This window comes from Capra hircus, chromosome 5, assembly GCF_001704415.2.
Source record: "Capra hircus breed San Clemente chromosome 5, ASM170441v1, whole genome shotgun sequence".
Taxonomy (NCBI): domain Eukaryota; kingdom Metazoa; phylum Chordata; class Mammalia; order Artiodactyla; family Bovidae; genus Capra; species Capra hircus.
In genome coordinates this window covers 1,729,803-1,747,684 of record NC_030812.1, presented here as the reverse complement: position 1 = coordinate 1,747,684, position 17,882 = coordinate 1,729,803, and the positions used below count along the sequence as shown (strand labels likewise).

Below are 17,882 nucleotides of genomic sequence, written 5' to 3'. Positions count from 1 at the left end.
CCTGGCTACACACCACATCATCCATCACACACATCATCATGATTAAACATACTACAACCACAAATAGTCTACATGACTAAACGGTTCTGTCTCATAGGTTTGTTTTCACTTAAACCCTTTTCCTTAGCTTCTATTAGTCTCTTCAATACATGGGACTCTTAAGACTCAGTACAGTTGATAAAATTGTGGATTATACAACAAAACTCATAATCATTCATCACTTAATCCACCAACAGCCCAGGCCAACCAGCAGGGGATGGAGATTTGCTGAGGCACACTCCATTACGCCAACATCCCAGTGGAAGCCTTGGAGCAGGACGGTCATAAAATCTCCTCCATTCACTAAATTCTGCCTACTCAGTCCCCTCTCTTCTGTTGTGGACATGTCCCTCCAGCCTAGTGTTCCACCCTTCAGATCAATAGCTCTTAGCCTTTACACAAACTCTTGACTCCTGTTACTTCTGTTCACATTGAGTTCAGTTCAGCCGCTCAGTTGTTTCCAACTCTTTGTGACCCCATGGACTGCAGTACACCAGGCTTCTTTGTCCATCACCAAACCCAGACTTTACTCAAACTCATGTCCATTGAGTTGGTGATGCCATCCAACCATCTCATCCTCTGGCATCCCCTTCTCCCACCTTCAATCTTTCCCAGCATTAGGGTCTTTTCCAGTGAGTTGGTTCTTCACATCAGGTGGCCAAAGTATTGGAGTTTCAGCTTCAGCAACAGTCCTTCCAATGAACACTCAGGACTGATCTCCTTTAGGATGGACTGGTTGGATCTCCTTGCAGTCCAAGGGACTCTGAAGTCTTCTTCAACACCACAGTTCAAAAGCATCAATTCTTCGGTGCTCAGCTTTCTTTATAGTCCAACTCTCACATCCATACATGGCTCATACATAGCTTTGACTAGACAGACCTTTGCTGGCAAAGTAATGTCTCTGCTTTTTAATATGCTGTCTAGGTTGACCATAACTTTTTTTCCAAGAAGCAAGCATCTTTTAATTTCATGGCTGCAGTCACCATCTGCAGTGATTTTGGAGCCCAACAAAATAAGGTATGTCACTGTTTTCATTGTTTCCCTATTTATTTGCCATGAAGTGATGGGACTAGATGCCATGATCTTAGTTTTGTAAATGTTGAGTTTTAAGCCAGCTTTTTCACTCTCTTCTTTCACTTTCATTAAGAGACGCTTTAGTTCTTCTTCGCTTTCTGGCATAAGGGTGGTTGTCATCTGCATATCTGAGGTTATTGATATTTCTCCCGGCAATCTTTACTCCAACTTGTGGTTCATCGAATCTAGCATTTCACATGATGTTCTCTGCATATAAGTTAAATGAGCAGGGTGACAATATACAGCCTTGAGGTACTCCTTTCCTGATTTTGAACCAGTCTGTTGTTTCATGTCCAGTTCTAACTGTTGTTTCTTGACCTGCATATAAGTTTCTCAGGAGGCAGGTCAGGTAGTCTGGTATTCCCATCTCTTTCAGAATTTTCCACAGTTTGTTGTGATCCACATAGTCAAAGGCTTTGGCATAGTCAATAAAGCAGAAGTAGATGTTTTTCAGGAACTCCCTGCTTTTTCGATGATCCAGCGGATGTTGGCAATTTGATCTCTGGTTCCTCTGCCTTTTCTAAATCCGGCTTGAACACCTGGAAGTTCACAGTTCATGTACCATTGAAGCCTGGCTTGGAGAATTTTGAGCATTACTTTGCTAGCGTGTGAGATAAGTGCAATTGTGCGGTAGTTTGAATATTATTTGGCATTGCCTTTCTTTAGGACTGGGATGAAAACTGTGGCCACATGACATGAAAAGGTCAAAGGTTTGCTCACATTCTCATCTATATTTAGATCCTCTCTCAACCACCTGCAGAGCCAGAGAGGGATCAGTGCTTTCCTGACTTTCCACTGCTGCTTTTATACCCCAAATTGTGGCTCAGCTGGTAAAGAATCCCCCTGCAATGCGAGAAACCTGAGTTCGATCCCTGGGTTGGGAAGGTCCCCTGGAGAAGGGAAAGGCTACCCACTCCAGTATGCTGGCCTGGAAAATTCCATAGACTGTACGGTCCACAGGGTCACAAAAAGTCGGACATGACTGAGTGACTTTTACTTTCTCCACTTTTATGGGAAAACTCTTCTCTTTTGGAGTTAATGCAGCTCACTAATTTTCTTCCCGATCTAGGTCTCCAACTGTGACACTCACACTTCAAAAGTCTAAAGCCTGGCTTAAGGCTGCCATACTCAAGGAGTCCCCCTCAGTGGTTTTGATGTTTGTTCTAACATGATCTTACTGCTATTTTATCTCAGCTCTCTCCACGATTCTGTCTTCAATCACCTTCCATCCAACTTCGCAATAACACTACTCCAATGCCACTAAACTGCAGTGAAAATTGCTCCAACTCACCCTGAAACCTGAAATCTCCTTCCTAAAACAGCTTCCCACCTCACGCACTTCATCACTCTACTCCTTTATTCTCATGCTGACTGCTATTCCTCATCTGTCCCAATCCATTTTCCATGACCATCACTCCCATCTGGGTTTGAGAGTGTCAATTCCTAGGCAGGTTGATAAGAAGTCCAGGGTCCCCGAGGAGGAGAGAGGGGTCTGGAATTCTCAAGGTGGAGGAAAGGACAAACTTTTTCTTCTCTACATCCCTTAGTCTTAGTCACATAAAAAGGTGTTTTTTCTTTAAGCCTGCAACTGATGATTACACAAGTCAGTTCAAACTCTGTTCAGTTCAGTCACTCAGTCGTGTCCGACTCTTTGCGACCCCATGAATTGTAGCACGCCAGGCCTCCCTATCCATCACCATCTCCCAGAGTTCACTCAGACTCACATCCATCGAGTCGGTGATGCTATCCAGCCATCTCATCCTCTGTCGTCCCCTTCTCCTCCTGCCCTCAATCCCTCCCAGCATAACAGTCTTTTCCAATGAGTCAACTCTTCGCATAAGGTAGCCAAAGTACTGGAGTTTCAGCTTTAGCATCATTCCTTCCAAAGAAATCCTAGGGTTGATCTCCTTCAGAATGGACTGGTTGGATCTCCTTGCAGTCCAAGGGTCTCTCAAGAGTCTTCTCCAGCACCACAGTTCAAAAGCATCAATTCTTTGGCGCTCAGCCTTCTTCACAGTCCAACTCTCACATCCATACATGACCACAGGAAAAACCATAGCCTTGATTAGACGGACCTTAGTCGGCAAAGTAATGTCTCTGCTTTTAAATATACTATCTAGGTTGGTCATAACTTTTCTTCCAAGGAGTAAGCGTCTTTTAATTTCATGGCTGCAGTCACCATCTGCAGTGATTTTGGAGCCCCCAAAAATAAAGTCTGCCACTGTTTCCACTGTTTCCCCATCTATGTCCCATGAAGTGATGGGACCAGATGCCATGATCTTCATTTTCTGAAGGTTGAGCTTTAAGCCAACTTTTTCGCTCTCCTCTTTCACTTTCATCAAGAGGCTTTTTAGTTCCTCTTCACTTTCTGCCATAAGGGTGGTGTCATCTGCATATCTGAGGTTATTGATATTTCTCCCGGCAATCTTAATTCCAGTTTGTGTTTCTTCCAGTTCAGCGTTTCTCATGATGTACTCTGCATATAAGTTAAATGTACTAAAGATTATATAACAACAATGTATCCTGCTTGAGGACAGTTTCTCCTTCCTGAAAATCTTCTAGCTAATCCTGTTATCTTAAAATGTAAATTATGGGAGTGGGTCTAGTAAGATCTTTACAACCCTGGGACATTCTTTTTATGTATTGTAATAACTAATTAAAAAAGTATATAGCTCTCTTGCTTAGACTACCGAGGGGGGCGCTCTCTGTCCCCCTTCTGATATCTGTGTCAGAAGTGTTCTCGGTCCCTTTATATACTTTAATAAAACTCTGCTGCACAAAAGCCAGCCTGGTCCCTGGTCCCAAAGTTAAATCTTCTTTTTCGGAGATCACGAATCAGACACCATTCACAGTAAGCTATCAGGTTTCCTTGATTCTCTACCTTTCTGGAAATCATGGCCCATACTTTCAACAATGTTTTCACCGTAACTAAATGTTGAATCCTCCTGATGGCTGGCCACATGAGTCTTGTGCAGTCTCCCAGGTGGAATCTCCCACAGCTGCTTTCTTTATTCCTGTTCCTGGGTTCTGAAAACTTGCAGAACAGTACAAAGGAGTATTGGATATTTCCCCTACAAAAGCAAGCTACTGAACATCTAGTAGCTCTTTAACAACTGTCAGAAAACTTTTTAGGGGCTTCCCTGGTGGCTCAGTGGTAAAGAATCTGCCTACAAATCCAAGAGACACAGGTTCAATCCCTGATCCAGGAAGATCCAACAAGACATTGAGCAACTGAGCCTACAGGCAACAACTACTGTGCCTGCGCACAACTACTGAGCCCACGTTTCGCAACTCCTGAAGCCTGTGCACCCTCGAGCCCACGCTCTCTGAGAGGCCACTGCAATGAGTAGCCCATGCACCCCAACCAGAGAAAAGCCTGGGTAGCAACCGACACCCAGCACCGCCAAAAATAAACAAACAAAACTATTTTTTTTAATAAAATTTTTGTTTTTCTCTTGTACAGATTTAGCACTGCTATATCTAAAACTCCCTTGCACTAGGCTCTGCACACATGTATTTTCTTTTCCTTTCCCTTAACTAGTACTCTTAAGGACACAGTCTATAGTCACTGCCTGCATTTCTTCACTCTATACTCACTCCTTAACAAAAGCCCTTGGTTCTATTCCTACCATACTAATAAAATTTAAGAAGGCACATCAACTGTATTCTTTTTTTCCTTTTTAATTTCTCAAACTCTTTGACTCCAATAAACCCCTGACCTGGCCAGATAGCCTGCTGACAGCAGTACAGACCTGACTGGATGACCCAGCCTGGCTCAGGCATGCCTCGCACATAGCAGAGGTTAAGTTGGGCCCCAAGATTCCAAGACAGACACCCACATGGCAGCCAGCCAAGGCCCACAAGCCCAGCTATCACCAGCCAGTGAGCACTCAGAGTCTTTCCATTCCTGTTAGATGACAGAGACAATCCCTGGTCATTTCTCCTCCTCTGTACCTGATCCTCCAGATCCTAGAAACTGAATTGAATCCAGTTCCCTATTTTCAGTAAAACTTTTAGGATTCACCTCTCCTGAACAACATCTTCCAACAAAGTACTTAAAAAGTAAGGATATATGTTTTGCAGCATTTGCTATTTACAGTCAATATTGGTCAAAATTACTTCTCATAAATTTTTATTTTATTCCTGGGTTGGAAAATCCCCTGGAGAAGGAAATGGCAACCCACTCCAGTATTCTTGCCTGGAGAATCCCATGGACAGAGGAGCCTGGCAGGCTACCATCCATGGAGTCAAAAGAGTTGGACACAACTTAGCAACTAAACCACCCCCACCATTAACCTAACAAAAGGTTTTGGAAACTCCTGACATCATGGCTTCTCTGAAGGGATTCACCTATTTAGACGTGCACTGGATTTTCACTATCTCCTATTTTCTATATACAATAGGAATGGCTGATCTTACAAAGATGAGCAACATACAGCGCCTGACTTCAAAGGGTTCACAGTCTAGAGGAGCAAAGAGGCCAGCAAGAAAGGACTATAAACAGGAGGATAATGACTGTGAAAGATGAATGTACAAAGTCTCCTGAGAGCATTCTAAGACAAAGAGGATTATCTCTTCTTGGGATAATCAAGAAGCCTCCACTTATATTCCTGAATAGACTGCAATCCAACCCTCTTGTCATTACTTTTTCTTTCTCTGTGGACCGTTATGATATTTGTAATGCAGTCTAAACAAAAGAACTCTTAATATTAACATGGATTTTTTAACATGAATTTTTTAAGTGCTTAGAGTACATTAACCTACACTCCTCCACTTCTGTTAAAATGAGACCTAAATTTTATTTCCGGTAGGAAACAACACAGAATAATTACGTTTTAAGTGTATATACTAGAACTCTCACTAGAACTCTAGCGTCAGAAATGTGCATCACGTGTCTGAGTATGTATACTTTCCTAGGTACAGGTGTGTGTACATATACACCGTCACTGTAAATTGTGTGTATCCTTCCTATTTTAATCAATCCACACAAAAAAATAAATAAATAAACAAAAAATATATCTGGGGCACTTGCAGTTGCTTTTCATTCAGCATCTCTTCTTTAGTAATTTCTCTTTTTTTGCAACTCACACTCCCATCCACATGGTGAAACAGAAGATGTCATCTTCCTATGATGTGCAGCCTCTAGACACAGCGTCCAGAGACGATCTCATGACTCCAATAAGGACAACCAACACAACTCCTATGGGTTTGGAAATTTGTAAGGGGCAGCTTCCCTCTTAGGGCCTGCATGGCAATATACAAAACTTGGGAACTTCTGGCAGCAACACTCTATCGTATGTGTCAAAGAACAGAGGAAGCCTGTCCTCAGTGAGAGTAAACCAAAGCTGAAGGAGCACTGACAAGGATCTGAAGCAGCATTCCCAAATATCTCACTGGGCTCAAAGTCTCAGGTCCACCCCTCACCTGGAATTCTTTGACATACTCCATTTTTTCTTGCACATTTCCCCTTTTGCTTAAGTTCAAATTGAGTTTCTGCCACTTGCTAATAAAAAAAAATGCTAACTAATAAAATTCTATATAACCAGTTATAATAGGAGGAACAGATCACTCGGGTAGTGTAGGTTGCGCATTCAACAGATTGGCCAAAAAAAAAAAAAATTAAAACTCTCATTGGTTGTGAGAACCAGTTCAGAATACACAGTGAATCTGGAGGACAGAAACTATAGAGCTGTTATTACTCTGAGCCCTAAAGTCATTCTTGACTCCGTCTTCTGCTTCCTCGGTGTTTACTTTTCCTATACTTTATCCTGCACCAAGTCCTACCAATTCTTTCTTTAAAATGCCTCTTATAATTACACTCTTATCCATTTAAATAATAACTACTCCAGTCCAGACTTTCTTAGCTAAATGGACCCCTATTCCCAGTCTCCTCACATGCACATATTTCGCATGCTTCTCTCAAGATTTTTAAAACTACACATATCATGCTTCCAGGTCTTAAATTTCCAGTGGATCTTACTGTTAACTGAATGATGATTTTAAAGTAGGCATAAGCCGTTTTGCAATCTAGATTCCATCTACCTCTCAAACTTACATATCCCTTCTCCTTTCTATGACTTCAGAATATATCATCAATTTGTCATCATCAGAGTGAGCACCACATGTCAGGCACTGTGCTTGTGACTTTATGATCTCTATAGCACTTTTAACAACTGTGGTGGTTTCCAAGCGAGCCTTCAAATTCTTTGACACTGTTCCCATTGAAAGATGGAGACTATGTCCCTTCTGCTAGAATCTGTTTGTAAGTAACAGAATGCAGCAACAGTGAACTGTTTAACCTCATAGACTAGGTCAGGAAAGATAACATAGCCTCCGCCTGGCTACAAGGAAGAGAGAAAAAAAGAAGATGGTGACTAACTTAATCTATGTAATCATAATGGAAAGAGCAGGCAGTGTAAACCTCTTGGTACACTCACCTTTGGAGGCTTGAGTCACCAGTAACAAGTCTGACAACACCAGGCTGCAAGGAAGCTCAGGCCTCAAAGGGAGACCATTCATAGGTGATCCAGATAAGGGCCCCAACTGAGATCCCGGACAACAACCAACAACAAGCAAAGAAAGTTAGTACAGATTGCCCTCCGATGACGCTGGCCCTCAGTTGTCAAGTCACTCCCAGGAGTCAAGCTTTCCCAGCCGAGACATCAAAGAACAGAGATGAATCATACCCTGCTTCATGCTGTCCGTACCTCCAACCCACAGAATGCAACAGGCACAAACACTGGTTATTCTGTTTTATTGCTAAGTTTTAGAGTGACTTATCATTCAGCAATACCAACTGGAAACTATTTTAGTACCTGGAAGTGGGGCACTGCCATAACAAAAGCCTTAAAACAGGTGACATTGGCTTTGAGACTGAACTGCTGGCAAAAGCTGGAAGAGCCTTGAGGGGATCCTCTAGCCAAAGATTTATAGTCCCTGAGGAAGCTGGTGGTGGCAGCTTGAAAGATATTAAGGTAAATGTATTGGAAGCTGAAATTTCGAAACAGGACCTTTGTTATTAAGTGAAAGAAAGTTTGGCAATACTGTTGCATGTAATACCATGGAAAATAAGAAATAATTATTAAAATACGTTTTCAAGCTGTCAGGACGTCCCTGGTGGCTCAGATGGTAAGGCATCTGTCTATAATGCAGGAGACCCGGGTTTGATCCCTGGGTCGGGAAGATCCCCTGGAGAAGGAAATGGCAATCCGCTCCAGTACTATTGCCTGGAAAATCCCATGGACAGAGGAGCCTGGTGGGCTACAGTCCATGGGGTCGCAAAGAGTCGGACACGACTGAGCGACTTCACTTTCACTTTCAGTTTTCAAGCTAAGAGGACTTCCAGACAGAACACTGAAAGTGCCACCGGCTTCTTCTCCCTGGATATGAAAAGTACAAACCAGGAGACATGAGCTTCAGAACAAACTACCCAGTTTCCAAGCAAAATTTAGAAGAAACAGAGAAGAGCCAGGATTTGATGAGCTCAGAGTTAAAACACTTTCTGGCAAAATAGTCTTAAAATAAGAAATGGCCTTAGGAAAAAAAATATGCAGGTCACTGTCAGGAACACGATAAAGCCAAGGATGTGACTTCAGAAACTATTGAGACTTCAGACATTCCTACTGTGATGACCCATGGATTACGTGCTCAGTCACTCAGGCCAGCCTTAGTGACTCACTTGCAGTTATGAAAACGCAATAGAAGTGAGATATATATATACACTCAGACACTCAGTTGTGTTCAACTCTTTGCAACCCTATAGACTGTAGCCCTCCAGGCTCCCCTGTCTATGAAATTTTCTAGGCACGAATACTGGAGCGAGTTGCCGTTTCCTTCTCCAAGGGATCTTCCCCAACCAGGGATCGAACCTGGGTCTCCTACATTGCAGATGGATTCTTTACCAACTGAACCACCAGGGAAGCCCAATATGCTGTGTGACTTCAGAGGATAAGTCATCGATGGCCATACAGCTTTCACATAGTTCTTTTAAGACACTCATCTTTAGAACTCTGAACAACCACATAAGAAATCCAACAAGCCTGAGGCCACTATGCTTTGAGCAAGCCCAGACAGTATGGAAAGGCCGCACATAAATGCTGTGGCCAGACCTCCTATTTGATATCCCAGAAGACTGACAGAACAATCCTCAGACAAATTAGTGAAGATGGTCCAGATGATCCTGGCTTCAAGCTATTAAGTCAGCCATCAACTCTCCTTAGCTGAGCCCCTTGACATCACTGGGCAAAGACAAAGTGTTTCTGTTGGGTCTTTTAAATTTCTGACCCACTGAAACTCAGAAAGCAATAAAATGCTTGTTTTATGGCAGTAAACTCTGTGATAGTTTGCTGAAGGAATAAATGAATGAACAAATATTGCCAACTGAGAATGTGAGCCAGCTGTCACAAGATTTTCCAATTTTTCAAGAGAAGCCCAATATAAAGAATGTTATGTGCCATTTCCCAATTTCTAAATGTTGCCAACTAGAAAAATGCTAAGCCATATTGGGGATGGGTAAACTTAACATCTGGTTCCTCTGCCTTTTCTAAAACCAGCTTGAACATCTGGAAGTTCATGGTTCACGTGTTGCTGAAGTCTGGCTGGGAGAATTTTGAGCATTACTTTATTAGCATGTGAGATGAGTGCAACTGTGCAGTAGTTTGAGCATTCTTTGGCATTGCCTTTCTTAGGGATTGGAATGAAAACTGACCTTTTCTGGTCCTGTAGCAACTGCTGCATTTTCCAAATTTGCTGGCATATTGAGTGCAGCACTTTCACAGCATCATCTTTCAGGATTTGAAATAGCTCAACTGGAATTCCATCACCTCCACTAGCTTTGTTCGTAGTGATGCTTTCTAAGGCCCACTTGACTTCACATTCCAAGATGTCTGGCTCTAGATTAGTGATCACATCATCATGATTATCTGGGTCGTGAAGATCTTTTTTGTACAGTTCTTCCGTGTATTCTTGCCACCTCTTCTTAATATCTTCTGCTTCTGTTGGATCCAACAATTTCTGTCCTTTATTGAGCCCATCTTTGCATGAAATGTTCCCTTGGTATCTCTAATCTTCTTGAAGAGATCTCTAGTCTTTCCCATTCTGTTGTTTGCCTCTATTTCTTTCCATTGATCACTGAGGAAGGCTTTCTTATCTCTTCTTGCTATTCTTTGGAACTCTGTATTCAGACACTTATATCTTTCTTTTTCTCCTTTGCTTTTCTCCCCTCTTCTTTTCACAGCTATTTGTAAGGCCTCCTCAGACAGCCATTTTGCTTTTCTGCATTTCTTTTCCATGGGGATGGTCTTGATCCTTGTCTCCTGTACAATGTCATGAACCTCCATCCATAGTTCATCAGGCACTCTATCTATCAGATCTAGGCCCTTAAATCTATTTCTCACTTCCACTGTATAATCATAAGGGATTTCATTTAGGTCATACCTGAATGGTTTGGTGGTTTTCCCTACCTTCTTCAATTTAAGTCTGAATCTGGCAATAAGGTGTTCATGATCTGAGCCACAGTCAGCTCCTGGTCTTGTTTTGCTGGCTGTATAGAGCTTCTCCATCTTTGGCTGCAAAGAATATAATCAATCTGATTTCAGTGTTGACCATCTGGTGATGTCCATGTGTAGAGTCTTCTCTTGTGTTGTTGGAAGAGGGTGTTTGCTATGACCAGTGCATTTTCTTGGCAAAACTCTACTAGTCTTTGCCTTGCTTCATTCTGCATTCCAAGGCCAAATTTGCCTGTTACTCCAGGTGTTTCTTAACTTCCTACTTTTGCATTCTAGTCCCCTATAATGAAAAGGACATCTTTTTTGGGTGTTAGTTCTAAAAGGTCTTGTACGTCTTCATAGAACCGTTCAACTTCAGCTTCTTTGGCGTTACTGGTTGGGGCATAGACTTGGATTACTGTGATATTGAATGGTTTGCCTTGAAAATGAAGAGAGACCATTCTGTCATTTTTGAGATTGCATCCAAGTACTGCATTTCAGACTCTTTTGTTGACCATGATGGCTTCTCCATTTCTTCTAAAGGATTCCTGCCCGCAGTAGTAGATATAATGGTCATCTGAGTTAAATTCACCCATTCCAGTCCATTTCAGTTCACTGATTCCTAGAATGTCGATGTTCACTCTTGCCATCTCGTTTGACCACTTCCAATTTGCCTTGATTCATGGACCTAACATTCCAGGTTCCTATGCAATATTGCCCTTTACAGCATCGGACCTTGCTTGTATCACCAGTCACATCCACAACTGGGTATTGTTTTTGCTTTGGCTCCATCCCTTCATTCTTTCTAGAGTTATTTCTCCACTGATCTCCAGTAGCATATTGGGCACCTACCGACCTGGAGAGTTCCTCTTTCAGTATTCTATTATTTTGCCTTTTCATACTGTTCATGGGGTTCTCAAGGCAACAATACTGACGTGGTTTGCCATTCCCTTCTCCAGAAAAGGCAAAGGAACCAGAGACAAATTGTCAACATCCGCTGGATCATGGGAAAAGCAACAGCGTTCCCGAAAAACATCTATTTCTGCTTGATTGACTATGCCAAAGCCTTTGACTGTGTGGATCACAATAAACTGTGGAAAATTCTCAAAGAGATGGGAATACCAGACCACCTTGACCTGCCTCTTGGGCAATCTGTATGCAGGTCAGGAAGCAACAGTTCAAACTGGACATGGAACAACAGGCTGGTTCCAAATAGGAAAAGGAGTACATCAAGGCTGTATATTGTCACCCTGCTTATTTAACTTATGTGCAGAGTACATCATGAGAAACACTGGGCTGGAAGAAGCACTAGCTGGAATCAAGATTGCCAGGAGAAATATCAATAACCTCAGATATGCAGATGACACCACCCTTATGGCAGAAAGTGAAGAGGAACTCAAAAGCCTCTTGGTGAAAGTGAAAGAGGAGAGTGAAAAAGTTGGCTTAAAGCTCAGCATTCAGAGAACAAAGATCATGGCATCTAGTCCTATCACTTCATGGGAAATAGATGGGGAAACAGTGGAAACAGTGTCAGACTTTATTTGGGGGGCTCCAAAATCACTGCAGATGGTGACTGCAGCCATGAAGTTAAAAGACGCTTACTCCTTGGAAGGAAAGTTATGACCAACCTAGATAGCATTTCAAAAGCAGAGACATTATTTTGCCAACAAAGGTCCGTCTAGTCAAGGCTATGGTTTTTCCTGTGGTCATGTATGGATGTGAGAGTTGGACTGTGAAGAAGGCCGAGCGCCGAAGAATTGATGCTTTTGAACTGTGGTGTTGGAGAAGACTCTTGAGAGACCCTTGGACTGCAAGGAGACCCAACCAGTCCATTCTGAAGGAGATCAGTCCTGGGATTTCTTTGGAAGGAATGATGCTAAAGCTGAAGCTCCAGTACTTTGGCCACCTCATGCGAAGAGTTGACTCATTGGAAGACTCTGATGCTGGGAGGGATTGGGGGCAGGAGGAGAAGGGGACGACAGAGGATGAGATGGCTGAATGGCATCACCGTCTCAATGGACGTGAGTCTGAGTGAACTCTGGGAGTTGATGATGGACAGGGAGGCCTGGCGTGCTGCAATTCATGGGTCGCAAAGAGTCAGACATGACTGAGCAACTGAACTGAACTGAACTGAAACTTCACATTCAACAGGTACGGATTCCACTTGAAAGTTGCCCTTCAATCACTCTACTAGAAGGATCTTAGACTTTTCTTTTCCAATCTCAATTTTTTAATTTCACTTTTAAATTTAATTCTCATATTCATTTATTAATAGATATTTAATTTTTATATTAATTTTTTTATTTTTAAACAATTTATTTATTTTAATTGGAGGCTAATTACTTTATAATATTATATTGGTTTTGCCACACATCAACATGAATCCGCCATGGGTGTACACGTGTTCCCCATCCTGAACCCCCGTCCCACCTCCCTTCCTGTACCATCTCTCTGGGTCATCCCAGTGCACCAGCCCCGAGCATCCTGTATCCTGCATCGCAACTGGACTGGTGATTCATTTCTTATACGATACTATACATGTTTCAATGCCATTCTCCCAAATCATCTCACCCTCTCCCTCTCCCACAGAGTCCAAAGGACTGCTCTACACATCTGTGTCTCTTTTGGTGTCTCGCATACAGGGTTATCATTACCATCTTTCTAAATTCCATATATATGCGTTAGTACACTGTGTTACTCAGCCATTACAAAGAATACATTTGAATCAGTTCTAATGAGGTGGATGAAACTGGAGCCGATTATACAGAGTGAAGTAAGCCAGACTTTCCTTAATCTTCTTAATCACTTAGGATAGTGCTTTGCAGGAGCTTCCCTGATGGCTCAGGTGGTAAAGAATCCACCTGCAATGCAGGAGATCCAGGTTTGATCCCTGGGTCAGGAAGATCCCCTGGAGAATGGAATGGCAACCCACTCCAGTATTCTTGCCTGCAGAATTCTATGGATAAAGGAGTCTGGCAGTCTATAGTCCACGGGGTTGCAAAGAGTGAGACACAACTGAGTGACTAATTAGTGCCTTGCAAAATACACGTAACTTGATAAGCAAATAATGATGCTTCAAATATGCATACTTGATGCTCTGCTTCCATTCAGCTGTATATTAAGATGCTTTTCAAGTTACTCTCTCATATTTCAAAGGAAACTCCTTCAGTTTCTGATTCAAAACGATCACCTGGATTTCATATGACCATCCTACACCCAAGAGTCTAAAGCTAAACTTCCACTCCTAGCTGTTAAAGAGTTCAGAAATGTCATTCCATGTTCTCAGTAATAAAGAGGAATGGCAATAAAAAGAAAATAGGCTGGATTTAGAAGGGGTGACAAAAAAAGAGAACCAGGTTTTATATTTCAGTTCCACAGTTGATAAATAAGGGTTCCCAATAGCAATTTTACTACTCTTAGTATTTTTAAATTATACAACAAAAATTTTATTTCAGTTGCCCTTCCAGTGTTCTCTAGTAGCATGCTTTCTCTTTTCTCCTTAAAAATAATTAAATAGGCATTTTTTAATGTTTACTAATGACTTGAATTCTTAACTCTAATAAAAGTCATATCTAAATAACTGGGGTGTATCTGGTTCTAAAACATGAATCACTTAGCAACAAGCATAATGGTGTAGAGCTGCAAATACTTTTAGGATAAAGAAATCATACTAAGAAAAAAACACTTCCCATGTACCCTATGCTCCTAAGAGACCCACAGCAACTCTCATCAAATTTTGAAGATGTAAAAGGAAATGATATATATTAGTATTCCTTTTCTTTGTACAGTCTAACATGAATAGCCTTGAAGTATATATACATAGGAGATATCAAGAAATACCAGAGGAATTAAACATATTAAATAAGTATATGTCCAAAAGAGCAAAATGTCTTTTTTCTAGCCTTCTACAGTCAGTACTTAGGGGTATTATTTTTAATGACTATGTAGATTAACTCACCATATACAGTTCTTTAGTAATGGCATTAAAATTGCATGCAAGCAAATTTTATTTTTTAAATAGGTTCTGTGGTGCTTTATATTGAAAGTTAACAGCAAGAAAAATTTGTTTATCTAAACCTATTATTCAAAATTTAGGCGGTTATAGAGCTATGGACTTCCTACAGAATAAGAATATAGATTTCTATTCACTTTTTCTGTTATGTTTGAGTAACACCAGATACAATGGGCATTGGACGGAAAGAATCATTGCCTGGACTCTCATATAGAAACACAGGTGAAATGGTAAATACAGCATGAGGAGGGGCATGGGGGCTGAGAGCCCAAAACGTAGGGTCATACCGTAAGAAGTCAGCCTTGCAGCCCTACCACTCACTTTCCTTCCACTCTGATAAAGTCATTTCACCTCTCTAACCCTAAATTTGTGCGTGCTAAGTCTCTTCAATCCTGTCCGACCCTTTGCGACCCCATGGACCATACACCACCAGGCTACTCTGTCTGTGGGATTCACCAAGCAAGAATACTGGAATGGGTGGCCATTTCCTCCTCCAAGGGATCTTCTCGACCCAGGGATAAAACCCACATCTCTAATGTCCCCTGTGTTGGCAGGCACGACCTTTACCACTGGCGCCACCTAAATTTATTCACTTGGAAAAATGGAATTATAATACCTTGCTTTAGGGTTGACATGAACTTAAAATAAATGCATATTTATTGCATAAGCCATCAAAATGAAGACGAAGTTGTTAAGTGAGCATGGCCTGCTTTAGTCTGATTAATGCAAGACAATAACATGACAAAAGTACCTGGAATAATGAATGGTATCACAAATGGTAATGATCATAAAGAATCCAATTGACTTTTGTTATAAATTTAATACAGAGAGTGAATTCTCGAGGCTTCCTGTATAACACCCTTATCTAAGTACATATTTCTATACATATGGGTGCTATGGGTTAAAAGAAGCTTCGTACATTACAGAAATTCTAGCACATCAGCAGAAGAATTTAGGTGCAAAAATGTCCACTGAGCATTGTTGTTAATCTGAAAAATCAGGAAACACTAAATTGTTCATCTATAGGAGGAAGGGAAATTTTAATATATTCATTCAACCACTCTATTCAGATAAGCCACAAAACATAATTTTAAGCAAAAATGAAATAAAAAAAAGTTGAAGAAATGATTATCTGTAATATAAAATTTTAAAGCATGGAATTATCTAAACAGATTTATACTTAATAATGATTGATTGATTCCCTGGTGGCTCAGACGGTAAAGCATCTGCTTGCAATGCGGGAGACCCTGGTTCAATCCTTGGGTAGCGGAGATCCCCTGGAGAAGAAAATGGTAACCCACTCCAGTACTCTTGCCTAGAAAATTCCATGGATGGAAGAGCCTGGTGGGCTACAGTCCATGGGGTCGCAAAGAGTCGGACACCACTGAGCGATGTCACTTATACTTAATAGTGAATAATATACTTAATAATTGTGTGATAATATGCATAGAAATGACAAAATTCAAATTCAGGGCCAGGTAGGGGGTAGGAGGCAAGGCAACAATATCAGGCAGGGGTCCACAGGGGGCTTCAACTCTATCCAACATGTTTTACTTTTTCAAAAATTAAATGAGACTGGAACAAAGACGGTAAAATGTTCAGATTCTATAGAGCTGGCTAGTAGGTATATGGAGCTTATAATATTATTCTCCACATTTTCTTTATGTGTGAAATATTTTATAATAAAAAGAAGCTTTGTCATCATATAAATAAAAACAGGCGATTTCCCATAACAGACAACAGCTGTTGCAGAGATAATCAGGCGATCAAAAGGAACAGGAATGGCAGGGGTGGGAAAGTGATTAAATTAATAAGAAGGCTGGGTAAGGAAGAGAAGTTCCACTCTGACTCTGAAACCAAGAAGATAATTTTCCTTCCAAGGATTAAGAAAAGAATTCAGCTATATAAGATGGGAAGAAGAGAGAAATGAGTCATCGTTAATCCAGATATCAGCATATATTATCCAAAAACAACATTAAGCTTAAAATACTTACTACAACCCCACTCTTGGTGGTAGTTTCTCTGTATGTGAAGTTGCAAATTGCCCAGGCTAAATAGTACGTGGACATGAGAGGGGTTTGTGAAAAGTGATCCGTAACCCATCCGTCTTCCTCAAATACAGAAGTTTCCACTGGCATATTGGATAAAGATAAATAGCTTGCTTGATGCTTGATGCTGATTTTGAAAGTAGCCTTGTAGATTGGCTCGTCAAAACAAGGAAATGCCTTTCTGGCATGTGTAGGCGAAAACTGAGTAATACCGAGGAATCTGGAAAAAAGAAAATGACATTTTCAATTACATTTATGACTTAAGTTATGATCATTTTATATACTTCTGTTAATAAAATCCTTTTGCAAATTACAAGACACTTTTTTCCTGAACCAAACTTAAGCACATGAATGGTACAAAAGCATACTTCATGCATATTTCGCCAACAACAAAAAATTTTCAGAAAACTTTTTGTCTCAACTAAAGTAAATTCTCTAAACCCAGTGAAAGTGAAAGTCACTCAGTGGCATCTGACTGTTTGCGATCCCATGGACTATACAGTCCATGGAATTCTCCAGGTCAAAATACTGCAGTGGGTAGCCTTTCCCCTCTCCAGGGGATCTTTCCAACACAGGGATTGAACCCAGGTCTCCCACATTGTAGGTGGATTCTTTACCAGCTGAGCCACAAGGGAAGCCCAGAGTTGTGCTTATTAGGCAAAACTGACACTTTACAGAAAACAACTCATCATCATATTGGAAAGTATTAGAAAAAAATGGTTCTCCTTTGTGGTATGCCTCTCTCTCCTCTCTGAAACTGGCTGAAACTGTTCAACTAGTAAAGACAATGAAATCAAATCCAAAAGTTGTCATTAGATACAAGTAAGACACAGATGATCACTAGGAAACATCTACGTCCTCAAATTTCAGCAAGACGTGTCCTGGTTTTGTTAAGGAAATGGACTCTGAAACCTGACAAAACTTGGTCTGCATTCTGACTCCACAACATTTCTTAACCATATCATCTTGGATGATTACCAAATTTCCGTAAGGTGCAGCTATTCATTGCTTAAAAAGAAATAACCATGCCCAACTTAAAAAGCATTGTAAAACTTAGTAGAATGGAAAAGGAGGATATAAAGGTGTGACCAGATGAACAGCACCCAGCAGGAGGTAATAAATGGCAGCCACTGGTTCACAGCATCTCTGACCTTTCTTAGAATGATAGAACATGCATTTACACAGAATGATCCAGAGACCATTGGTTTCTACCACTCACAGTAT

The 17,882-nt window shown here is 41.1% G+C and overlaps 1 protein-coding gene across 1 annotated transcript in view; it reads right to left on the bottom strand.

The window, feature by feature from the left end:
- The window catches only part of TRHDE (thyrotropin releasing hormone degrading enzyme), a 453,490-nt gene that overhangs the window by 422,947 nt on the left and 12,661 nt on the right, over positions 1 to 17,882 (bottom strand). The window contains exon 2 of the mRNA XM_005679723.3: positions 16,605 to 16,878. Within this exon, the coding sequence (XP_005679780.3) occupies positions 16,605 to 16,878 (274 nt within the window). The remainder of the gene's footprint in view (positions 1 to 16,604; positions 16,879 to 17,882) is intronic.